Below are 27182 nucleotides of genomic sequence, written 5' to 3' on the forward strand. Positions count from 1 at the left end.
TCTGATTATGTGCTCGGGTAATACGTTTTCTCTGACTAATAAACATGCCAGAAGGTAACTATGATGGCAGGGTCACATCGAAAATATATATTTAGTTTATATGTCTGCTCAATTTTGGTGAAAGATATAACCTAATCGATATCTTAACTAACCTTGAACACTAATTTATCGTATACCTATAGATATAAGTTAAGGTTATAGTACTTATATTCTTTGAAAGCGTATTCAGACTTCACCTACACTTTAACGTGACTGTAATTTTTTTCGCTTTTTGAATTATTTTGTTTTACCCTTAACGGATTTACGCATTGCCACTGGCCGCCGAGGGTCTTTTGGCCAGAACAGAGGTATGTATATGGTATGCATATAATCAGGGCATTCAATCGACTTAATTTCATTATGAATACGAAGGCAGCTAAACGCCGTTGGTCCCCTTTTCTCGCTCCCCCGATTTAACCATGATTTCCTCTTTCTCGCGCGCTTGGCCAAAGCTGAGCTCATAAGTAATCTTGCCAACTTGTCGGAGGACAGGAGGACAGGAGGACACTCGCCTGGTCTTAGCCACGAGCAGCTGCTCGAGTTGCAGGGGGCACTCTCCATCCGCTCCATCCGCAAGGACTCCGCTTTTGGCCGCTGTTGACAAACAAATATGAAACTAATCCTTGGTAATTAGTGCGCCAACTTTTGCTGCATTTTGAGCCAGGAAGGGACCCAAGGACACAAGGACAGGGACTTGTAGTCGCTGGAATGGCGAAAGCGAGGAGCACCCAGACCGTTGCCTGCTGCTCTTTCGGCATCTCACAGTGTCAGATGCACTTGGGGAAAAAATTAACTAAGAAATATATAGTTTGCAATCTAATATTAAATTCAAACCATTTGTTACCTTTACTAGTGATTAATCAATTCAATTTACCTGCTATTTTTATATATTTTTCGTAAAACCTTATCTTTTCCTGACCTTTTCCCCAAGTTTTTCCCCTTTCTCGCCGTGTAAACCTAACTCCTGGTCATAGGAAGTTAGCAGATTCCTTGTGCTTTCTGCTTTTTGCGGTTTTCCCGGTCGCATCTCGTCCGTATTTTTTTTCGTTTCTAGTTTTTTGTTTTTCTTTTTTTTTTTGTTTTTTGCGGCGGTGTCGTCGTTATTTTTATTGGAAAAGTTAAGCTTGTGTTTTGATAGGTTTCAGTCGTAAAGGGATTAATTAGTGCGGACTTCGCACCAGCGGTTCCGCCGGCAACAGGATAAAGCCAGTGTCTAGGGGGCAAGCTCAACATGCCGCCTCATGTCGCAATGCATAATTAAAGCTAAGCTGCATTGCATTAAGTTTGTGACTGAGAAAATGATATGGGATCGAGTTTGGAGTACGTAAATGAGATGGTTCTTATAGAATTGGACACATGGAATAGTGAACTATCTTAAATATATAAATAAATAAAAACTTGATCCTTTTTCCTGCACATTTTTTTCCCATCCAGAACTCAATTACTTATGGAATTCCCCACATAATTCTCCATCTGGCCAGTTGTCTTCACTTGAGTTTATTAATTTTATTTCGCGATTCCCCGCCAATTCTCTTCCTCCATTCGAAAAAACATTTTTGTGCTGGAAATTCCAATGCTGTAGAATTTCTCGGTGCTTTTTTCTTGTGTTGTCGAGTCCTTTCTTATCTTTTTATTATGAACTGCAGCGACAATTTTGCTAGCCATGTCAGCGCATGATTTACGAGGCCGTGGCGTACAAATGAAAATTGTACTAAAAACGGTCAAAAGGAGGGTGGGGGGAGAGGGGAAGCACGGTGTTTGGGGGGCAAACCCTTTTTTGTGGCTCTGAAGTTTTGGCCACAAAACAGGAAGCGGAAATGAGTGCGCAGAACGGCAATGGCGACATGTGAAATGTGTTTGCCACCAACGAAAGAAAAACAAGCAAAACAAAAAAGGATACCGGCAAACACACACACACAAACATGCAAAATAAACGGGTTCAAGTGGCGCTCGTAAAAGCGGGTAAGAGGGAAAACCAAAGGATAACTGTTGAATTGTTGGCCATAATAACAAGGCAGGCAGGCCAGGCGACTCCCATGTGTGTCTATGTCTGTGTCTGCTCCTGTTTCTGCATGTGTGTGTGTGTGTCTGTGTGTTAGCTTGTCGCGTAGCAACTTGTGGCTAGCTTAATAGCAGTTAACGGCATACCAGCAAAAAGAAAGGGGTACACCCAAAGGGGTGCAAAGACGTGGGGGCAACCGGGTCAAAGGACATCACAGGGGGTCGTCTGCATTTTCATCTCAAAAAGGATAAAGATGAATAGCGCTTGAAAAGTGTTCGTTCGGTTAATAAATTTAATTAATTTGCTAACCTGATTACTCAATGGAATGTATTTTGCAAGATGAACTAAAAATTTGAAGTAATGGTAAGGTATTTTTAGTGCATTTAAAAAGGGATTTATTATTATTTATATTTTCTTTTAATATTAAAAATAATTTAAAAGTATATTAACATGAAAAATGCTTTAAAACTCATGATATTTATAATAAAACTATCTCTCTGCAAAATACAATAATTAAGGAGTATTAATTAAATTGCAAAGGAAATGAAAATACATGAATTAAGAAATAAAATCATGATGCCTAAAGTAAACCATCTCTAAGCCAGAGTTTTGGTGGCAAAAGAAATAAATAAACTATGCAAGTATTCATTTTATTAAAGATAAATATTAAAGGATTTAAATTACTCTTTTATAATACAGCGAATAATACAAAATAACTTTACTTAATTGCCTTGCCAAAGGTGTTTTATTATTTCCATTAAATATATGTATATATAAACGAACCTTTTGAATACATTAACCTTTAGCCCAAGTGACTTGCTAGAAAAATCAAGAAAAACTAAAGCTAAATGCCCAAGGAATACGCATAAAAAGGAATGTACAAGAAAATGCGATTAAACCGAGCAACTGGGATGTACTGCGGGAAATAAAATAACCCTGGCAACCGAACCGCGTGCTGTGAAAACAATCCAATCAATTTATTAATTAAGCAAGCCACTCGGACCAGAGGAGCGCCCTGATGTATATACGAATGCAGAAGGACTATGGGTATGCCATGGCCGATCTGTCTGTCTGGCGGAAAAGCCTCACCACCACCTCACCTCATCACCCCCCTTGGCCAACGATTGTGCGCGTCTATTTGTCTAGCTTTGTGCAATGGATTTTTAATGTTTTTCCTCAGACTCGGACTCGCGGGGGAGAGGACAATAATGTAACGCATTGTTAAGTCCGCTTGGCACTTTTCGCACGCCAGCTGTGTCCGGCTGGAAAAGCGAAGGAAACCCCCTCCTTCCGGGAAGACTCGGCTCCAGTCTTTAATGAGCCCCAAACTGCAATTACGCAAAACATTTTGCGCACTGCATGTGGCGACGGTATCGTCGTCGTCGTCTGAAATAGTTTTAATTGCATTTTGCTTTTTATTTTATTGCACGTGGCGCCCCAAACAATTTCGTTGTGCCAGAGATTAAGTTGTATTTAGACAGGAGTCGCTACAGGAAATCCATTAAAATGTATTTAATATGGTGAATAGTTTGGAAACTGAAGAAATAATTTTCCATGTGTCATTATAAAGCAGGAACTGCAGATATTAAGATAAATAAAACTACGAATTAGCGTTAAGTCAATTCTAAAACTACTTCAAAAATGTATAATTTTACTTCGGTTACATGAGTTATGTACATATATAAAAATTAATTGTAATTGCCAATACAGTTGTAATGCTTTAAAAAAGGAAAATTCCAAATATATCCAGCACCTTTATTAGCAACTCAAAATCGGACCCCAGTAGCATTGTTAAAAGTAATGTCCTTTAATAACAAAGCAAACAAGGACTTGTAGGATTGCATTCTATAAAGTATAGAATACAAGAGCTAAGGGGTTACAGTCACAAAAGAACAGCAGCCATGGAGAGACTTTTTTACCTACCAACTTTACTTACTATAACTATTATTATTTGCAGCCCAATCCTAACTCGCAGTGAGTTGCAGATTCCTCTTGAAATCGGAGAAAGAAATGAGCAGTTGGAGGAGGACATAAATTCCCTTTTTGCGATTATAAAAATGCTTATCAACCACTTAGGATTTTACAGTATTATGCCTTATACGGGAAACATCCATCTTAGACCTTCACTTGAGCAACGTCTGATGGAACGTTTCGAGGTGCCGATATATAAGATTGTTTCGCACCAAGAAACTGTGAATAATCAGTATAAAATGGCTGATAACTTAGTGATCGTGCTTTTTACCGGCCTTGATGATCCAATTCTAAAAGCCGTTAACGACACAGAACTCTCGAAAGGCAGACACCACTGTTGCTTTCTTTACGTTCCACGAAACACGGAAAAACGGGGTTTGACAATGGACGAGATGGAAAAATTCTTCTCCTGGTGCTATGAACTCAAAATCGATCGAGTGATGCTCTTTTTCCGTGGCAATTCCAAATTCGAGGCTTGGACATACTATAATGCAACAAATTTAATAGTGACAAAAATCCCAGGATCATCATATCCTCAATTTTTGCGAAGTCAAGGCTTTCGTTTTTCCGTTAAAGTTTTCAACGATCCCCCACTTATATTTTGGGTAAGTTTTTTGGGGAGAGAAGTAAATGAGTTAAAGTTCGAATAATAATTTCGCAGTACAACTCAACGGAACAAGCGGATGTGATTAATGACCGAAACATCAGTCTATCTGGAACTATTGGCAACCTAATGGTGGAGTTTATGCGCTACACCAACGCCAGCATGGACATTCTTCTGACCGAAGAAAAGGTTAATTCCAACTATGATTTATTTCAGGCTGACCAGAGAGTTGACTTGGTGGCCAATCTGGTGGTAAATGACAGCCTCCTCTTTAGTCCGGTGATGATGAATACGCAGACTTGCCTTGTGGTGCCGGTTCGCCGAACGATACCGTCGGGCACATATTTCTGGAAAGTGCTTAATCCCAATATTTTCCTGCTCGCAATGCCCACCTGGCTTTCAGTATTTGCAATAAAATACATCGCTCATCATCGTCGATCGCTGGTGGACACGATTTTTAGCACCTTTCGCTTTAACCTGGGAGTACCTCTGCCCGGAGGTCAGCTGGAACGATTGCCTCTGGCGGATAAAATAATTGAGGTTTATGCACTCATGTTCATGATGATCATCATCAGTGCTTGTGGATCCATACTGAGCAGTGCCTTGACGACGGGACTTTATTATCCGCCAATCACAGATGTGGAATCGATGCGAGCAAGTGGCATACGGATTATAACAGAAGACCCCACAATGCTTCAGGCTTTCAAGGACAATAACATACCCAGCTCATTGACGGATCTAGTTGATATCGTGGACTCCCAGACATTCCGAAGGAACTTTCTTAAACTAAACGACAGCGTTGTCTTTGTGACTCAAACGCCCAAATGGCAGGCTGTTCAGATGTATCTGGAGCGTCTTAAAACCAAAAGAATTGTTATCACTGGACCCAAGCTCTGCTCTAATGTCCGCCAACTGCGATTGCCCGTCTCACTCAAATCACCGCTGAGGTTCACCTTTCATGAGTATTTTCACAGGATTTTTGAGTCGGGCCTTGAACAGAAATGGCAAAGGATGAGTTTTAAAAAGTTTAGGGAAGTTTATGGCATTACCAAATTGCCCACTGACAAGGACAACGAGTGGAGACCGCTGAGCATGTCCTATTGTGGAATTTATTTCATTGTATACATTTTCGGTATGCTTCTGAGCATTTTAGTATTTATTATTGAGATCCTGTATAAAAGGTATCGTGGCTAGATTTATTCATGCCGTATATATATGTATAATCCAGATATATATTTTTTAAAATAATTGTGAATGTGCAACTAATGGTTTTAATAAATCTCACACCACTTGCTTTTATTGCACCCTCGAAAAAGTTCTCTAAAGAGAAATGTTAAGTCTTTGATTCGAAGGGACAAATTTGTGCTTCTTCTAAAATATATGAATATATATATATAAATATAAAATATATGAATAAACATTACAGAAAGTCCTTCTAGACCTCCACTATTTAATAACCCAATTAGCTGGGGTTATGGCTAATTAACTATCCTTGATATTCTTGGAATCGAATTCGATCTGATTGGCTTTGGTAACTCTTGATTTTACCTTGGCATTTGCTTATAATTTTAGGCTAATTACATTTAGGTGACAAGAATTGCCCCAAAATATATTCAACTATATCCACTCACCATTGAGTAGTTTACTCTTGAGTTAAATTGTTGAAAACAGCTCTCAAGGAATTTTGTTCTTCTTATTTTTTGTTGTACCCCTCGGAGATAGTTTTTGGCAGCGCATGCGTCCTTAGCATCCTCTTTTTTTTGGCAGTAACTCACTCAAAATGTAGTTGGCCTTTTTTGTGGATGCCAGCACTTGGTGGCCCTGCGATTGGGGATGAATGCAATTTGCCAAAAGGGGCGGGCCAAGGGGGCTGATGGGTTTGGGGGAGAGGTTGCACAATTCCAGCTAATTGGCAATAATCAGGCATCGACCATAAATTGGCGTTAACAAGGCCGACAAATCAGCGAAACGCTGGCCGTTTGGCATTTTAAATTGTGATTGAGCTGGCGGCATAAATCAGACAAATTGAATTATAACAAAAACAAAAAAAAACAAAAAAAACAAGGCAGCAATAAAATCTAGCAATTATATTTGTGCACTGTAACACACAACCATCGTTGTGCATTTTTCTCTGGCCTCGCGACAATTTAATTACAATTGGTCATGGAGAGAAATTGCAGTTGTCGCCGCACTGGCGCCACAAAATATGCTAATTTATATTTATATGGATATGGAGTTATTCCCTTGGCGGATTTCCGCGGCCTTCCCCGCCACTTTCCCGACTCCTTCCCGCCTCTATCCCACCTCCTTCCCGTCACCAAAGTTTGCTTCCAGCTCCAGACTCCGGCCGGGACTGTGTGTGAAATATATATTCGGCGGCGACTGCGGTCGTAAAATTTATTGTTGCCAAATGCATATTTGTCACATTTTGCAATGTGTTTGGCGGCCATAGAACAATTTATAAGCAACTTGGGACTTTGGCTAAAAGCCTTCCCCCATCTACCAAAAAACAATAGAGAAGCCCGCCCCATTTTCCGTTCTTTTTGAAAATAAAAATATTTTATATATTTAATTGTTGCTTTTTGGGAAACTGCGCCAAATAAATAAGAACTATATATATTCAGCCGAAAGTTTCCAGTTGTATAAAACAAAGTTTTAGGTCAAACCTACACCAGCATTTAATATACTTTTAATTATAATAATAATAATTAATTAAATGTGGGAAAATATTCAGACACCATTCGCTGGCTTTCGACAACGATTGGCAAACACTTCGAAGCCCTCAGGACAGACCATTTTAGGCTCGTGCTCCAAAAGTATTGCCACCACAAAAAGTAGTTTTAAAAATTTTCGCAGGTTGTGCCACATTTTTAAAGCACTTAAATTCGAGATGTTTTGTCTTCGACACTCGGTTCCAAACTAACTTGCATTCCTTATTAATTATATTATATTATATTAATTATATATATAGTACAGTACTTATACCCCTGCAGGGTATTATAATTTTTGTCAGAAGTTTGCGTCAACGTAGTAAAGAAGACTTTTCCGACCATATTTTCTTGATCGGCATCAACAGGCGATTCTATTTAGCCATGTCCGTCTGTCCGTCTCTACATTTCTACCGAACTAGTCTAGTTTTGAAGTTATCCCAATGAAACTTAGTAATTTTCCGGATCGGTGAACTATACCATAAACGTTAACGATAGTTAAATATATAGGAAAATTCAAGATTGTGAATGTACAACTGTAATACATAGTATCTTTATGTTACTTTAATAAAAGTAGGCATTATTTTGTAGTTTTTTACATAAATATATATAATGTACACATATTGTATTAATTATTAATGATCGAATTGGGATATGAAGGGGTATACAAATGTCGTTGGGCCGAAGTTAGCTTCCTTTTTTTTTTGTTTTCTTTCTTAAAAATATATTTGATGGATTTTATAACGGTATGATATGCATTTCAAATACTTCATATACCTTAAAAGAGTTTATTTATATTTAAAAAAGATTAAATTTCAAACGTATTGCTTGGTAAATAAAGAAAAAAAAAATGTATGCATGACTAATTCTATGTAGATATATATTTTTTAAGAATTTGAAATGCTTTTTGCATTATTATAGTTTTAGATAAAATATTTGTACTTGTGATCGATTTATCGATACTTTAAACCTTCAGGACTGAAGTAATTACAATTGATGTTCAAAAACAACACTAATACTTCAATGATCGGTTTTAACATTGTTGCAATCAGAAATTCCAATATTTTTTAAGATTTGGCGGTAGGTAATCATTTATAAATCTTATATTTAAATACCACCAAAAGATCCCGTTAAATCTTATGATCGTCAAGCATCCCCCAAAAAAAAAAGTTCAGATACTTTTACCAGCTCTGCCCCAAGGCCCGTCCAATAAAACTTCCCATCAACATGATAATTGGCTACCATTTCCATGGAAAAGTATCCATTGCCCTCTGCCCCTCAGCTGTCACAACACACTCACCCACAACACACACACACACACACACATACACTTCACACCTCAGAGACTCACTGAATGGGAATCCCCCAAATGCTCGCTAAACAAAAGAAATGAAGTCATTTGTAATTAATGAGGTTTGTCACCCCAATTTGCCGCAACTTCCACAAAACACACCAAGAAAAAAACCAAAAACCGAACAGAAAATGAAACATCAGATGGCAAAGGAACGAGGGGGGCTGAAAGTCACCTGTCTTTCTGGCATATTGAAAATCACAGTGGGTGAGCAACAGAAAGCAGAAAAAAATACAACGCCATCCACAAAACAATCTAATTATATCGTTAAGCACACCAAAATTGGCAACAGATCCACCCCTGAAAAAAAAAGAAGCCTCAGGATGGCCGGAGGATTGCTGGATTCCTGGAGATTGGTGACATCCTCTTGCCACCAACAACGACACCTTGTGCCTGACTGACTGACAGTCCAAGGGGGACGCATGCTTGACCGTGACAGACAGACAGACAGGCTGATTTTCGGGGTGACAGTTTCCGTTTGCTTGTTTAATTAAAATTATGTAAATAAATTTATTTAGCTGACACTGCGCTGTAATTAAGTGCAAGGCGTGGCTCGAGGGGGTGGCGGCTGTGCATCTGTTGCCTGACAAAATATGCTACACCTTGGTGGACAAGTTATGCGCTGTCTTTGTGGGGTTTACACGGAGAGAAGTTATCATTGATAACTATACTACATTTTTAACTAAAGAGGATTTAATTTGTATCCGAAAAATATACTTAAACTTCACTTGAGATATATTTAATTCCATTCTTAAGTGGGGATAGATTTTCCCAGTTATAAAAGCTTTTCTTCATGTCCTTTATTTTGGACTGTGTACCTTTTGTCTCTGCTCGTGTCTATATATGCTAACAAATTAGCCTTGAAATGAGCAATTTGCAGGCCATGGACGTGACGGGAACGGTGGGGGAGCATCAGGATGTTAGTGGAGGCGAAGGAGGAGAAGGACTCGCTGTCTTCGCCGTGAATACAAACTGAGCGGACAGCTGCTGTCAGTGGCCGCCGTCAATGGCGCTACGTCAGGGTGTATTAAATATTCCTTCCGGGTGGCGAGAGGCGTGAAAAAGCAATTAAGTGTGAAGTCCTTAAAGAAACAGCACAAAACACCAAACAAAAAAAACTACAGGAAAAACAAGTTTTTCTTTGTCTACAACACAAAATGAAAAATGATCCAAGCCATGCTAATGGAACTCCTTCACATCACGTACTTTCCACAACTTAAAGTTTCAATAAGTTCCAATGGAACCCACTCTGACAAGGCTCTCCATCAATTCTGGGAAGGAAATCAAATAAATTCCAGAACAGTTGACCTCAGGAGCCCTTCGACATTCGACATTCAATTCATGACCCTTCATAATCCGTCGCCGGACTAATGAAATGCCAAAAGTCACTCAGAGGCACATTTCGCATATATACAGACAGACATATATGTCATACAGTAGTCCATCTCACATGTGCTCGATTGACGTCACCACAGTGAAGCCATGTTGGTATCAACATGGAAGAAAATTGTTTTGATGAATGTGCCGATTTAATTGATGAATGACTTTTTAAGCTGGCAAAAAATCGAATGGTAGCACGTTTTTCCTGACCTGAAAATTTCTGTTCATGCACTGCAAGAAATACTTATAGTTTCATACTTATATTCCAACTATAGGTGTTTCTATATTCACTTCACTTTAAAAACTTGTTACTTAAAAAATAAAAGGCAAAATATCTTTGAAACATCTCCTTTTCGAGGAGTCTTTACTTTTTTTCTCCCACTGCTTTTAGAGAGCCCTTTGAAGGATGATCCCATGACAGGTGAGCGGGCCTTAATTAAGTTACTTCGAGCTGAACCCATAAATATGTCGAAGGGCCAACGAATAGACAGAGTTTCACAACTAAAGGGTTAACAAGGCCAAAAGTTGTACTACACAAACTGAAAATCCTGGAAAGAGCGCAACAATTACCGCAAATATCAATAAAAAACGAATACAACATGAAACTGTAATGTTGCGATTTGTTCGCTTCTCCGAAATACAAAAGCGAACCCTCCAAAAAGGTTGGAAAATTTTCGGGGGGAAATTCGAGTCGGGTTAGCTTCAGTCCCCGGCATGCAATAATATAAATTCCAGGCAACACACACACACACACAAAGTCCGACCTTTTGGCTTTAATCGTGGTACAGGGTACAAATAAAAAAAGACAGGCAAAACACTGCAAATAAAATCCAACATCAAACTATAAATAGAGCTCCTTCTGCATGTGCATGTGCGCCGCTGTTATTGGAGTGAATTTCTGGCAAAGTCTTGTGGCTTAATCTACAACAGCATGCGGTTTTCCGCCAGCCAGGAACGCCGGCAATAAAAGGCCAACAACGAGGGCCATATGCAGCAGCGGTTAAATATTTAAAGCTTTTTGCCCTACCAAACCCAACCGATATTCCTATGTGAGGATAGACAATCGGTTGGAGTACAACACTTGAAACTGAAACCGAGGGTTTTACATGCCACAAGATAAAATATTTATGAAAGATACCAATGAAATATTAATGGATAAAGGGATAATATTTCTTATTTCTTATTTCAATAAGAGCAATTTCTAACAATGATTTTGAAGATAAAGATAAAGAATACCCAAACACCTTCTTCTTGAGTTGGGAATCCTGCTTCTTCTGTACAATTCGATTCTGTGATTGTAAGATTTTGTTTTTATTACCAAAACCTATTGATTTGCCACTAGTAATGTCAATTAATAAAATTTAGATGAATTCATTGATTGAAACCATATAAAGTAATATTTTTATTTACTGCCGATGGCTTTTAAGAGTCAGACCTTAAATTCATTTTTATGCATCATAAAAATTGTGCGTGATAAGATTTCGCCCACTTTTCGAGCACTTTTCGTAATGTCATATTTCCGTTGACCATAACGGGGCTCAAGTTAATTATCAGGCTTAACAGTTTGCTAGTTAAATTTCCTGGCTAACCCAACAACAAGGACATACAATCGTATAAAACTTAATGTGCCGCGTGCGCATAAAACAAAATTTCAACTGCAATTAGTCGTGCAAGGCTCTGGCAGTGACTTCCCCCCAAAACCCCGCAAATCCCCGGTATTCATTCCTCTGATAAAAACCATAAAAATTTTTCCGCCAACATGGCAAATAATTTGGCTAACGACATTTTGTAACTAATGCTGGCCAACCGCAACAACAACAAGAGCGATAACCATTAACACGCCCCCCGTTTTTCCGAGGAAAATGCAACAGAGAAAGCCAAGGAAAAGCAGCAGGAGCCGGCGTGGCAGCCAGCTGGTCATTAAAAGTCCACCCATAACAGTTTATTGTAATGCGACCGCTCTCGTAGGCCAACTGGACAAGCGGCCACGCCCCCTGATCCCCGTTTGTCCCCTTTTCTGGGACACTCTAACGTATTCGTGCCACTTAATTAGAAAAGTTTTAGCGCGCCACGAGACAAAAGCCATTGACAGCGACGAAAAGTTCGGGGAAAACTCCCTCGTTCCCGCTAATTTTACCCACTTCCATTGGCAAACTGCATTCCGCTGGCCAAAGGAGTTGGAGTTGGAAGAAAATTGGGACAACGTAGGAAACGATGATATACCCTATGAAATCGAATTCTTTAAGCAGAAAATTATATATTTAAAAAAAAAAAACATAAATATTTGATTAGCAATTTTGTTTTCTTTTACTTTTAGAGTTCATCTTCTCAAAAAAACTTTAAATTCAAATTATTAAAGTGTTTCAACTTTATAGTAAGAGTTATCGATAGATTTTAGCTCCAGTTTCCGGTTTAATCACTTCGATACACGTACAACTGTCAAAAAATATTAATATCGACAGAAAAAGACAAGAATACACGTGTTAAATTATAAAACTTAATTCTTATAAAAAACTTGGCTGAAAATTGTAATCCTGGCAAGAGTAATCTTTTTTATTAAGCCTTTATAAGTACCCAATACTTTCTTCAGTTCAAACCTCTCCAAAAAACAAGTTATACCCCAAAATGAAGTTCAGAAACATGCTAAATGTTCAGCTATTAGCAGCAACAAATGACATTTCAGAAAGACAAGTCATGTTTTTTGTTTTTTGTGCTTTGAAAGACAGCCACCGAAAGACTTTAAGCAATGGAAATTCGCCACGAAATATGCCCATGAAAATGGGCATGAAAATTGTTGCGGGAATGGAGGTTAAGTCAACAGAAGCCACCTGGTACCACAAAAAGGATCTTTTTCCCTCTCTCTCTCTCTCTCTCTTTATCGTCCTGCATTCGGGACCAACTCTATTTGCGCATTTTTTTCCAATTAATTGCTTCTACGTGGGCGTCCGTTCCGCGAATGTCAACACAAAGGGTGCTGTGGACCGAGCTCCTGCCCCAGTTCCTCTGCTGACACAAACATATGCAAAAGCCAATAGCAAAAAAAATTGAAAGAAGATATAGGGACTCATCAATGGGTTTCAATTGAAATTTTCTGCACGCCACCGGGTTTCCTTCAGCCTTTCATTTGTTTGGAAAATGGGAATTGGAAATGCGAGTGCAGCAAACAATAAGCAGTTACAATCGTAGGCCTCCCATTCTCGTTTTGGCTCTTTGGGTACTACATAGTAGCAGATGTTGGGCCGCAGGTTGACACAGCTGCTGTGGAAATATCTATGCAAAATTTAGCCAATATCCATTGAATTTGGGGTAAGTAAATGCCGCAGCCTGAGCTATATACATATGTTTAATAATATTTGATTTTACTATTACTAAAGTGATTGATTTGGGAATGAATAGATACAAAATATGGAAGGTAGAGGAAAGTATTTATCTTAGCAATTTATAAAAATATGAGAAGCTCTTTTCATTTCTGATAAATTCCTAAGCTGGGTCTGTTATCTAGATCTCTTCCTATTGCATAGACACTTGCTATTTTCCATTGAAACATATTGTCATCTAGCAAAACGAGTTTTAATTTCATATTTAAATAGAAAAGGGCGTGTTCACGCCCTATTTCAACACCTACTTGGAAAGAGTTGCCAACCATCACGCGATATTCTAACAAACTTCGCGACCATTTATCATTCGATGACACTTGCTTTTGGGTTGGGAAAGCGATATCGGTAGTTGACTGAAGGTTGGTCATATCATCACCATTCTGCAATCCTCTTGGCTGCCACGCCTGCTTACTATTCTAAGGTTTATTTTTTTTTTTTTTGCATCGCTGTCAAAACAAAGACATCTTTTCTCTGTTCTTTTTGCCATCGCAACCACAAACAAGCGAATTAGCTGCTCTCCCGCAAGGACTGCCGATGACAGGGTCTTTAGGGGGCTTAAGTGGGCGTGGCATCGGTAGCAGAACGAGGGGGGAAAAGGGGGGAGTGAGCCTGGAAGACTGTCAAAAGCAAGAACCAAAAAACCCAATTGGCGGCTCAGGACTCTGGACGGGATCGTTCTCGCTGGCTGCAATGGACGGGGACATCTTCAAACATGCAAGTTGGCGGCAATTGAAAACTCATTGACAGTTGACAATGGAAAAAATAATAGAAAAGAAAAGCAAATCGACAGCAACTGGTGGGTGGGTTGAACCGAAACTCAATTGCAGTTACATTTCAATGGTTGATTGGGTACCCTGGATGTGAAATTGGGTATTATGAAGTTAAAAATATAAATATATATTATAAAATACTCCATCTATCCAGTATAAAATGATATTCATTTGTGATAGAAATACTAAAATATAAGAAAGATGGAATAAGATAACTAAATTTGGTTAAATAATATTTCTTATTTAAAACCTTTCCTTTAAATCTATTAAGTTTTCAGTCACTATATTTTTGTGGCCTTACAGGGTAACCTATATTTCCTGTCCTTTTGATTTTTCCCCCCCATTTTCCTTTATTTTTTGTTTTCCGCACAAACTTTGTTTTGCTGCTTTTGTCGATGACAGGCAGCGTTTGGTGTCCTTGTTTGCCGCTCCTCAGGCTCGTCCTTGTTGTTATTCATTCATTTGTTTTGGCATGCTGAGACGTTTTCTATTTGAAATTGTCAGCTGCAATTGATATGCATTGCTGCAGTTGAATGTCTCTTTGTTTTGTCTACCGATTGCGGTTGGCAATGGTTGGCAATGGCTCGGGAAATTGATTTCCGCAATCATGCGACCATACGAGGTATTTCCCTTACAAATCAGGCGAGCAATTAAAATGGAGAAGGAGCGGAGCGGACTTGGACTTGGGGGAATCACATAAATTGCTGGCACAGTCGAACGCGCGCGCCTGCAAGTATGCAACGGCTGGAAATGCATTTAATTTTCGGCCAGCCAGTGAGCAGGAATTTTTCTTTGTGATTTGAAATTTAATGCACGTACTCAATGAAGAAATTCCAACAGCAGCGCATTAGTAGACAAGCTGGAAATGTGCGGGGAAAAGCGGGCAAAGCAACGCCTGCCAATTGCTTTTCAACATATTTGATGCGACGACGACTTTCGACATTTTGCAACTTGGCCACGTACAGCAAAAAAGAAAATAAAACTTAAAATAAAAAGAAAAACCAGATGGAAAAAAAGGGAAGCTGAGAGAAATCGTTGCTAGCAAAGTGCAAAACCAACAAGTGCAGTTGCTGAAAAACAACTGCGACTTTGGTTAAGCGTACAAACTGTACATAATGCACACACACACACACACTTACACACACAGTCAAGTGAAGTGAAGTATACGCCATGTTGACCCAACAACAAACATAAAATGTAATCGCAGCTAATAAGAAAACTAAGCAGATCCTTGCTGGTCACGATTTACGCTCGTTTCGCATTCGATTTGCGATTTGCGATGCGCCACCATTGCACCACTGTCCAACAAAGAAGGCACAGTGGAGCAAATAAATAAATAATATAGAAAAAAGAATATCAAAAGTCCGATGGGAATTTCTTTAAAATCATTTGATTAAAGTTTTGATGAAAGTTTTTAAATATTAAACAAAAAATTTTTAACGAATAAGAAAATGTTAAGAATATTGGAATAAAAATCTCTGTTAAGAATAGGTAATTAGAATACAGATTCTTTGTTGAAGAGAAATAAATATACACTAAACCTAATATCCAACTAAATTAATAAATATATGGTCATATCTTATTGGGTTGTAAGCAATTAGAAAGATAAACCTATATTGGCTCTTTTAAATATTGTACTAAAAAATATTTAAATTATCTGTACTTAAATAAATATGTACGAAATATTTAAAACAAAATGTTTCTATTAATATCATTATTTTCCCTATAAAAGAAGTAAAATTGCATTCTGTTCTAGTAAATAAAAAATTCACCATTTGTAAGCCCTATTTTGTCCCACTGTGCTGGCCGATGGACCTGGGCTGCCATGTCAATGGACATTTAATGGCGTTCCCCATTATGCGCCGCATCAAATGTGCCAAATACGCTTCGCTGGCAATAAATGCTGCATGGCGAGGTTTACCCTTCGGTTGTGCCACCTTTCTCCTTTATCCTGGCCAAGACTGTTTCTCCGGATCTGGCTGTGAATCGGAGACCGGATCCATTGCTCCTTCCATGTTCCATGGCCTCATCTGGCTTGGTGGTCTTCGCCTTCGTTCCGGCCACGATTTGCAATTTTGTGTGCATCAGCCTCGCGCAAGTGCAAGTCTCGTAATTTTTCGTGAATTTCTTCACGTACTTGCATTCCATCTTCATCGCTCCTAGTCCAGCGATTGCCATATCTTCTGCTCCTGTCGCTCCTATATCTCCTCTACCATTTCCTCGTTCTCGTCCTCGTCCTTGTCCTGTCTGTTGGCCAGCTTTTGGCCCCGGCTGCAGTACTGGATTGTAATGGCATAACCTTTGAATAAAATTAGCATTATCGGAGCTCACTTTGGCGGCCATTCCGCTTCGCCTGTCGTCAGGTGTCTGTGTGAGAATGAGTGTGTGTGTGTGTGTGTCCGCCAAGGGATCAATAAAAATGCTCAATGACTTTTTGAGCACCATATGATGCCCCGAAAAGGCCATTAAAATAACAGCCAAGACAGGGCAAAGCTAAGGTCATTGGGATTAAGCTGTTCTCATACTTCCAGCCTTTCAAGAAGTAGTCTTTAGCTTTTAACTTATTGGGTTTATTTATTTATATACTATATAACTTTCTTTAAAATTGAAAAGTGCTGAAAATATATATTTTCTTAATTATTTTCTTTTGTGGAAATAAGTCTTTTAAGACCCTAGCTTTTATATTCCTCCCTTCCCCTATCATATATCTTAAATTAAAATCAGGGCATCACTAATCAAGTCAAAAACCAATTTTTGGCTGCAAAAAACTTTAAAATTTCCATCATAAACTATTATTTTGCGCTGTTCTCAACCTCTTAAAAGTGCCAATGTTTTTTTTTGCGGGACACACTCACACACACACACATCAATTACGGAGCCTTCTGCCCAACTCCTGCCCGGAAAACTAATTGGTGGAAAATTAAGTTTTTGCGCCAAAATGATGGCAAATTGAAATGCAATCGGGGCAAAGCGGATTATTGAAAAACTTTCATGATTGAATTCTGCTGGTTGGCCCAACCGTCCACACCAACACTCTCCAACTCTTTTCGGATCCAGTGGCTTCGGCAAAAAGCGCAGCAAGGACTTAATTCCAAACAGGATACTCTGCCCAATGTGCCTTTCGTATGAGGCCCCCATATGCGATTGGCAGAGCTTATGTCTGTTGTGTGTGCTCTTGCCAAAAAAAATAACAAAGAAAGAAAAAAGAAAAAATGAGGGAAAAACAGGGCCAAAAAACTTTGGCCCACACACGGCGTTACAACGATTTATATTTTGCTACTTTCGCTATAAAAAATAAATATGCAATAAAACAAAACGACAACGGGAGCCGACATATGCATTATTGTCTCGCTCGCCCCGGCCCTATGGAAATATTTGCTAGAAAACGAAGACATAAACCCAAAAAAATATATATGTGTATATATAGTATATGAGTATATGGCGCATTTGGCAGTAAGGAAGGCAGGCGCAAGAGCAAAACCAAGACAAAGGCGTTTCTAAATGCCAGTAGCAGTTACACAGGGAGAAAATAAAGTATATTTATTCGAAAAATATACTAAATTTGCTATAGAATGTGTTGTATTTCCAAGCTTTCCCCTTTAATCCTATATCATTTTTGTAATATTTTAGATTACAAATATATATTGAATTTTACTAATTTGTTTCCCTTAGTGTGAGTGCCCAAAAAGAAGACAGCGAACAACAGGGCGTATACGTATCGTATTGTTCTACCAAATTGCGCTCTCAGCTGGCGCACGACTTGACTGCATCTCGGACTCGTTTCCAACCTCTCCTTTCTTGGCATTTGGCATGCACCAGAAGGAAGGAGGCGCAAAAGGAGTGGGACACGGGGCGGGGGCACTTTATGAAGCGCGCATATGTTGCACCCCTTTCTGCTGCAAGTATAATAAAAATGAAGGACTCGCCGCTATATTCCCCAGGCAAATCACTGCAGTCTCGGTCTGAGGCGAAGGCTATAAAGCAAATCGTTTGACATTTGTTTTGATTTGCCATGATTGCTAAAAATATCTCAGAAAGACAGCAATGACAACGGGCAATGGAGATGCAAATGTGATATGGAAAGCCAAAGGAATACTATTTGCAGGACACAAATGATTGCTTAGGGGTTAAACAAATGTGGAAAGTTACGTCATTAAGTGGGTAGATATATATATTATATAGGTTTAAAAAGCTCAACAGTAAGTGAAAATGTTAAGTTTGCTTTTGGTGTTCATATTAAAATTGAATGGTAATATTAAAATATAAATACCTTTAAGCTCAAATATAAGTGGCATTGCTTAGGTTTTCTAGACTTTAAAGAACTCCAATTACTTTAAACTTTGAATTCCTTTGCAATTTCTTAATAATATTTCAATATAAAAACACCTTTTTACATTTTAAACCCTATTTTAAACCTTAAATAACCTTTATCTAATACTTCCTAATAGAGTTAAGTGATTCTGGTGCTTAAGGTTATTTGTTGACAGCAACTTATAAGCCATAATCCGCCTTAAGCACAACCCTAATCCCATTATTATTCACCCATTTGCCTCTCCTTTCAATATCTTTTCACACAACTGCCTGAGGATTTGCCGAATTCAATAATAACCTTTTCGCACTCACTTACCCGTTCCCATTGTGGTATCATCATCATCATATGCGACTTAACTGACCCAACTGACCCTCTTAAGTGACTGCACTTCCACTCGCCAAACTGGCAAAAGTTTCTTCTTATCATAATTTCAAAGACAATTAGCCAGACGAGATGCTCCTTCGATACAGTAACATAAGAAGCCCACTCCAAGGGATCGTATCGATGGCGCCGAAACTTGGTCCGGGACTGTGAGAGCTACTTAAAGTTTACAGCCGACGGGGCCAAAACAATGCCAGACAATAATTGGCCAAATTTATTGTAATTAGCTGCACACGCAAGCCAAGCCAAGCACCGGGCATTCCAGTAACCCGGCACATGTGTCCTGGCTGCGGTGTAATTATTATCATTACGGAGGAGGGATGCTTCTCCGGAGGTTGGACCCCGGTCTCGGGACTCAAGTCTCAGGACTGCGGGACTCGGAAACCTGTGTCACATGTGTGCGTGGCGCGTTGAGAACGCATTTAATTGCACAAAGCCTCTTTGCTCTTAGAGAGTTTTTAAATAATTTAGTTGTGTCGTTAGGCCGGTGGAGTGTCCGTCCGTGCCTCCTTGTCAAAGGCATCTGGCAGGACAAGGTAAACGGGGCGGCTACGTAATGCAGTCAAGTCACGTCACACAGAATGTCGCTAATTTTTCTACCTTTTTTTCTGTACTTTCTCTTTCCCTCTTGGGCTCAAAGTTTCCTTTGCTGCAATGCGCTGGTTAAAATTTTCCGGTTTTCTTTGGCAGGGGTCAAGGAAGGATATTTTCAGAAGGATGATTTACCGAGGGGAATGCTGGGATGATATTAACAGGAAGTGGCTTAACTTTGGGTAAGCCGTGGGTTTCTTTGAAAATTTTTGGGTATTCTTGCTGGAGAATTATTAAATTTTCACTTTAAGAGTTGTTAATTAAATTTTTTGTAGCATAAGATAAAACTAAAAAATAATTATTGAGCAATACCAAGGAGTTTTGAATTAGAGAATCTCTTTATATTTAGTTTAAAATATTTAACATTCGCATTGTTCTTTCCCTCTTCACATTTTCTTTTTCTCTTCCTAAAAAATGTATTAAAAATTCGCTTTGAGCGCTTAAATTTGTAAAAATAGCCTTTGTCAAACGTTAGGTACAGTCACCGCCTCGCACGATGAGCAGAAGTACAACGGTATAGCGCTAGGAAGTGCAACACGGCGCACATCGCACGTTTCCTTTTTGTAAACTTTATTATTTCGTGTTAAAAGTAAATAAACTTAGCTAGCAACTTCACCTCTCTGTCGGATCTGTTTCTCTCTCTTTCTCTCTCTTAGTTTTCCCTCCTCTAAGGATATGTGAAAAGCGGGAGGGGTGGGGACTTTGGGGTTGGAGGACACCTTCTACATTGTTTGCCATTTGCGGTGGACGGCGACAACTTCTGTCAGGCAGCCAGTCCAAATTGAAATTGGACATTAGACGTTCACACAAATACTCGTATACAAACACTTACAGAGAGAGAAAATCATGTATACTCATATTGAAAATTAAATATAGATATTACATAGAAAATAATAATAATAATAATAATAATAGAAATAAAATAAATTCGTTGATAATTATAGGAGTCGTAATAAAGGTTTTAAAAAGTTTAAATATAACTTGTATAAAATGCTTATAAAATATTATATATTTTCTACTAATCAAGTGATATTAATTATGTTTTTGTCACTTTTAATAAATTTTTACTTAAATAACTATTCCAATTGCGTATCCTAATTTTAAGCACCCCATAACTTTATTTTAATACTAAACAAGAACGGAACTAAGTTCGGCAATAAATAAAAGTGATCCAATTTCTATTTAAAAATATTTTCACCTTTTTACCACCCCCAAATTCAACAATATGACTCGCATTCCCGGATTCTACATGCATTACGTGATAGAGCAGTTAGGTTTCGTTTGCTTGCATTCAGTTTTCAAAACCTAACGGCCTGTGCCGTCGAACAACAGTAACAGACAAGAAGGCGACAATAAAAAGTAACTGATCTTCACTCACCATGTTGTTGTTGCGATTGCGGGAGTCCAAACGGCGCATGCGCTTTCGTCATCTCTTCCTTGATGAAATTCACTAAGGCTTACACTGACACAGTTTTTGGCCAGAGAAAATACAACGCAAACTGAAACAAAAAAATAAAATACAACAAAAAATAAATTAAATACGACACCCAGACGAAAACTAGAAGGATTTATTTTTAAAAACAAATGTGACTCCTTTCCACATAATTCCGTGACGGAGCAGTCAGCTTTCGTTTGCTTGCTTTCAATTTTTAAAACCTAACGGCCTGTGCCGTCGAACAACAGTAACAGAACAGAAGGCGACAAGAAAAAGTAACGGATCTTCACTCACCATGTTGTTGTTGCGATTGCGGGAGTCCAAACGGCGCATGCGCTTTCGTCATCTCTTCCTTGATGAAATTCACCACGGCTTACACTGAAACAATTTTGGCCAGAGGAATTAAATGCGCATACTGAAACAAAAAAAATACAACAACAAAAAATATTATATATGACACAAACACGAAAACTAAAAGGTTTCATTTTTAAACACAAATGTGACTCTCCTTTTCGGATTCAACACACATTCCGTGAGAGAGCGTCAGGTTTCGTTTGCTTGCATTCAATTTTCAAAACCTAACGGCCTGTGCCGTCGAAGAACAGTAACGGAACATAAGAAGACAAGAAAAAGTAACGGATCTTCACTCACCCTGTTGTTGTTGTGGTTGCGGGAGTCCAAATGGCGCATGCGCTTTCGTCGTCTCTTCCATGATGAAATTCACTATGGCTTACACTGAGACAATTTAGGCCAGAGAAATCAGATATGCATATTGAAACACAAAAAAAAAACAAAAAATACAACAAAAAAATTAATATATATACGACTTCGAACGAAAACTAGCAGGCACTGACACTTTTTTAATTTTTTGGTTTATTTGCACACTTTTTTTTTCTCTGTAGGCCAGAACAAAACCGAACCGAAAACTAACGGCACTTCTTTAAAGCACTGACACTAGGGATTTTCTCTTTCACTCGCACTTTTTTCATTCTGCATGCAAAATATGCTGTGCACGCAACTCGGGCGTAGATTTTACGGATTTAAGCACGGATTTTCACACGATGATCGAGTACCGAACCCTCCGGAAATCTGATTTTCCACGGCGGACCGCCGAACCCGCGAAAATCACCGCCGACGCCGATTTTTTCACCCGTTTTCCCGCGTTTCGCACACTCACTTCGTATTTTCGCACAATTACTCCGGATTTTCATACGTTGATCTTGTTCCGAACACTCCGGAGGGTTGGTTTTTCACGGCGAAGCACAATATCACAATCGACGACAATTTTCCCGGCCGTTTTCCCGCTTTTCACACTTTTTTCATAGGAGCTGCGCATTTTGGGACCGAACAATTTGGTGGCGAATGAAAAATGCAAGCGGAAGAGCGAAAACTATTGCCATGTAGGAGTGGGAGAAATGAACGGGAAGAGTTAAGCGGGAGAGTCCAGAGAGCGAAAGCGCCTCTCTCTATTACAGCAGGTGGCCGATATTTCAAATTGGCAACGATGACAGCGAATGATTGGCGCCACTTTCAAACGAAAGGAATTATTTTACCGATCGTTTCTATGGCAGCTATATGATAGCGACGATTTGGGCGTCCGCTTGGACCCTAAACTTGACTTTATTGATCATATTTCGTCTATGGTGAATAGAGCCAGGGGTGTGCTTGGATTTATTAAACGGTGGTCGAAGGAATTCAATGACCCCTATGTTACTAAATCCTTATATACTTCCTTAGTTCGTCCTATCCTAGAATATGGATGCTGCGTTTGGAGCCCTCAGTACGGCGTCCATAGTAAACGCATTGAGTCGGTTCAAAAGAACTTTTTACTTTTCGCTCTACGCGGTTTAAATTGGGATGCAAACCAAAGATTACCTTCCTACTCTAGTAGACTCCTATTAATAAACTTGCCGTCCTTAGCCAATCGTAGAACGATGCTAGGGATAACCTTTATTTTTAACCTTATACATGGTAATGTGGAAAGTGCTGACTTGTTGAGTCAGCTTAATTTCCATGTACCATGTAGAACTACTAGATCCTATATCCCATTAGTGTTGCGCCACTGTAGAACCTCCTTTGAACTGCATGAACCTTTTAGAGTGCTATGTGCAAATTATAATGATTTGTACACACTAATCTCTAACGTAGATACCCTTCCTAAATTAAAATCTTTAATACTAACACACTTAGTAAGCATGCAAGCTAACAATCTGGCAGCACGCCGGTAGTTCAATTTTCCTCGTATTCTGTCCTATATTTTCCATCGCGCCTACTAACACCTAACCCTAACAGGCACGTGCCTGGTGTCATACGGGCCACTTGAATGTACTGAACTTAGTGCATCAACGTCCAAGAATATAGTCTTCCGATTTTTATGAAATTTGCATGAAAATTCTAAAATATTACAAAATGCTTATGGTGTGAAGTAAATTAAAATATATTCAAAACCGGCAAACATTTTTTTTATAAAATTAAAATTAAAATTCTATAATAATGTTTTGCATCCAATATTTACTTCCGACCAAATCAAAAATATATATTCCCTAATACATAGTTTATAATATAGTACATAATCCCCTCTAAGGTTATTATAACGTATTTTTTTTAACCGTGTACTCATATATGTATATTTACATGGTAAGTTCTGTCGTCGCCGCGGCTGCTGACAACTTGAACAACAACACCAACAACAACGAGCAGAACTTCAACAATAACAACAACAACGCGAAGGACAACAACAAACAAACTGAACACTAAGGCACACACTCATTGTGAATGACAACGCCCCTGGTACGTGATTTCATTTCCGTTGTTGCCTTTTGTGCATTGCTCGTAACTTGACTCGTCCTGCTATTTTTCCACCCACAAAAAAACCCCAGTTTACCACGTTCTCCCTATTTTTCCTTTTTTTATTTTTTCTGTTAAAGCAGCGCCAAATTAATATGCCACTACATAAAAATAAGAGAAAGCGAGAAAATTGTATACTAAATGTGTCTACTAGTGGTTAGTAAGGTTTATTTTTTTTTTTTTACTGTGTATGTTCGCTGGTCAAAATGAAAGATATATGATAACTAGTTTGATGGTAAACTAGTTGACTCCACCCACTAGCGAGGGGAGCTTAAAGAGTTCAGGGTTTCCTTTATACTTAAAGTACTTTAAGTGATTTTTAGGGAATTAGTGTCTAGAATTATTATTACACTAACAGCTTGTAGAAAAATGTACAAAATTTTCATTTTATTTTATAATTAATTATAATATTAAATCCAAATTTATAAAATCACTTAACTTAAATCAATAGGAGACTTTTTTTACATCCATATTCATGCTGTTAACTACTTTACCATCTTTAAATTAATGTCTTATGGATTCCTAATGACGTATCAGCATATTTAATCACAACATTATGGATTCCAAGCGCTGTATTATATTTGGCCAAAAGCAAAAATTAGCTCACAACCGGTTATTATGCTTATAGAATTGTGGGAGCAAATAGATTTAATATCATTCAAATTTATTCCAACGAAAAGCCCCAGACGATGCCCATCATTTATCATGGCAGCAAACAGAAAAAGATCACCCTTTATTTTTGGAAATTATTTCTCTTCCGACAGCCAAAGGTTATTGTTTATGGCCAGAACCCGGTGTAGATCTTATTAACACACTGCCACTGGCTAATATTTTGTTATGTAAATTGAATTAATAAATCACGTAATTTACCTTCACATGGCTACTTAACAACCCCATCTTAACTACGGGAAAACAGAGCTTGAAAAATCAAGAAAATGGTCCAGTCAAAGTCTAAGGCCAGGAAGATGTGAGAAATGTGCGTGTCTCTCGGTCTGTCTATCAAAACCAGTTATAAGTCTACACCTGAGAGTGAATAAACAATGGTTTAATTGGGATCTGCTGATAGACACGCGGATAAAAGGGGGCCAAAGTTAAAAACAATAACGGAAGCCATTTGCCATGCAAATGTTAAACAATAGCCAAGCCATATCGATTGGCATTTACATACGTGAAATATAAACAAATGTACAGAAGAAGGCGATGCCTGGTAGTTAAAACTAAAACAAAACTTTAAAAATTAACAACACGTTTTGTTAAATGTTTATGTTTGCGGACCATGAAGATCAAACTAACATCTCAGTTCCCTCCCAAGTCATAAAAAGAGTATAAGTATATGGATTTTTTTACCTGTGTGTGCAAATTAAATTATTAAATAGTTGCAATTTAATTTTTTCTATAGGTAATAGAGTCACGTTGATGAGGAAATAATTTATACCGCCAAAGAGCTTTGATGAAGCAGTCATAATTATCCGCAATAATGTACTACGTATAAGGTTTTATGCGCTGAGGTACAAGTAATTAACTTAGGTGTGGATCGTCTTTTATTTTTTGATCTCCAACCGTTGAAAAACGTTATTCCATAAATATTGGTGGGGGCCTTGAAGAGCAGACTAATCGAATCCATTTTTTTTCTTTAGGCTCAGAGACGTCAGCCAGACCTATTTCTATGGCCATAATCGCCAGCAACTGGTTTTGTGGCAATTAATTGGCCACCAAGGGTTCGTTAGATAACAAAATATTATGAGCTGTTTGTTTCTCGTAAATTGGTTTACCATAAAATCGCATAAACAGATATATTTTTTGTGGGCGCCTCGCTTGGGACAATAGAATCCATTAAGAGATCTTCAAAAGTGTTGAATATCTTCAGATTTTTTTAATCTAGAACAATGGCTTCTAACCTTTGACGAAACTAGTCGTAAAAAATGAGAACCAACCAACCAGTTTTCTGTTTCTTGCAAGAAATTATTGCAAATTTCCGGCTACACCTGAGAATACAAATATAATCTATTTAATCAAATGTGCAAACGTCCATAAACTATGCCGTTAGCGGTCACTAACTCAGATTAATGTCATCTGAAAGTCACTTTTGGGTGTTGCCCCCCAATAAACACCTAACAGCCAGTCATCTATCAGCAACACGAATGCTCCTTAATTCGCATAAACGGATTAAGTTTGGATGCACAGATTGCCACTTGATTCTGACGACCCTCGTTGGAGCCAAAAAACCAGCTAACAAATACATATATTTATATCTAATGCTGAATATTCAGATGAGATGTCGATGTGTTGATGACGATCTTCACCTAAGTTCAAGTTTCTTGCCTTCTGCAGAATTTTTGGGCTCGGTCGCTGGTATAAATAGTTAGCGCCTTCATTCGATCCAACAGAAGCGACTTAAACGCTCGTGGAGTAACATCATGGTGAGGATTTAGCCAATTGTTTCCCCCGAAGGATCAGAATCAAGGATTATAATACTTATTCGTCTGTGATTTCTTTATATTTATCTCTTAGAAATTCCTGGTTATTGCCTTTGCCGTTCTGGCCTGCGCCTATGGCGATGTCTCCCATTTGGGTTATGATTACTCGCCCCCAGCACCGGCTCCGGTTTACCACCCAGCCCCTGCTCCCATCAGCATCCCAGCTCCAGCACCAGCTCCAGTCTACCATCCGGCTCCGGCTCCAGCTCCCGTGGTGATCTCTGCCCCTGCTCCTGCTCCCGTGAGGACTTATGTGCCCCCAGCACCCATCAGCATCCCGGCCCCAGCTCCGGTCCATCATGAGGTTCATGTTCCAGCTCCCGTCTACCATGAGGCTCCTGCCCCAGCTCCGGTCTACCACCCAGCTCCTGCTCCCGCTCCAGTTGTGATCCCTGCCCCAGCTCCCGCTCCAGTTGTGATCCCTGCCCCTGCACCCGCTCCAGTTGTGATCCCTGCCCCTGCTCCCGTGAACACCTACATTCCCCCAGCACCAGCACCAGCTCCAGTCTACCACCCAGCTCCGGCTCCGGTTCACCATGAGGCTCCCGCTCCCGTCTACCACCCAGCTCCTGCTCCAGCTCCCGTCTACCATGAAGCTCCTGCTCCCATTCCCGTGAGCATCCCAGCTCCTGCTCCCGTCTACCACCCAGCTCCTGCCCCAGCTCCCGTGGTGATCCCAGCTCCGGCTCCCGTGAGGACCTATGTGCCACCTGCACCAATCAGCATCCCAGCCCCAGCTCCCGTCCATCATGAGGTTCATGCTCCAGCTCCAGTCTACCACCCAGCTCCGGCACCAGCTCCAGTCTACCACCCAGCTCCTGCTCCCATCAGCATCCCAGCTTCCAACCACCAGGTTCTGGAGGAGATCGAGCCCGTGTCCAACGATGGTTACCGCTACAAGACCGTGCGCCGTCGCGTCTACCGTCACCGCTTCTAA

General features: G+C 39.3%; 2 protein-coding genes and 1 long non-coding RNA gene across 3 annotated transcripts in view; 2 read left to right on the forward strand and 1 right to left on the reverse strand.

The window, feature by feature from the left end:
- Window positions 1–22426, reverse strand: part of LOC110191099 (uncharacterized) — an 86211-nt gene extending 63785 nt beyond the window's left edge. Inside the window, exons 1-3 of the long non-coding RNA XR_015270638.1 lie at window positions 21573–22426; window positions 21216–21336; window positions 20865–20985 (exon numbers count right to left, since the gene is read on the reverse strand). This is a non-coding gene — a long non-coding RNA (uncharacterized LOC110191099). The remainder of the gene's footprint in view (window positions 1–20864; window positions 20986–21215; window positions 21337–21572) is intronic.
- On the forward strand, window positions 4132–5810 carry Ir56a (Ionotropic receptor 56a). Its single transcript, XM_086829152.1, has 2 exons — window positions 4132–4617; window positions 4674–5810. The coding sequence occupies exons 1-2, from the start codon at window positions 4132–4134 to the stop codon at window positions 5808–5810; spliced, it is 1623 nt and encodes a 540-aa protein (XP_086685278.1).
- A 1270-nt stretch (window positions 22427–23696) lies between the features above and the next one.
- Window positions 23697–27182, forward strand: LOC110180419 (uncharacterized). Its single transcript, XM_086829161.1, has 2 exons — window positions 23697–23711; window positions 26280–27182. Exons 1-2 carry the CDS (start codon window positions 23697–23699, stop codon window positions 27180–27182), a joined length of 918 nt encoding a protein of 305 aa, XP_086685287.1.

This window comes from Drosophila serrata, unplaced genomic scaffold, assembly GCF_035046125.1.
Source record: "Drosophila serrata isolate PLE 108 unplaced genomic scaffold, ASM3504612v1 contig_184, whole genome shotgun sequence".
NCBI lineage: Eukaryota > Metazoa > Arthropoda > Insecta > Diptera > Drosophilidae > Drosophila > Drosophila serrata.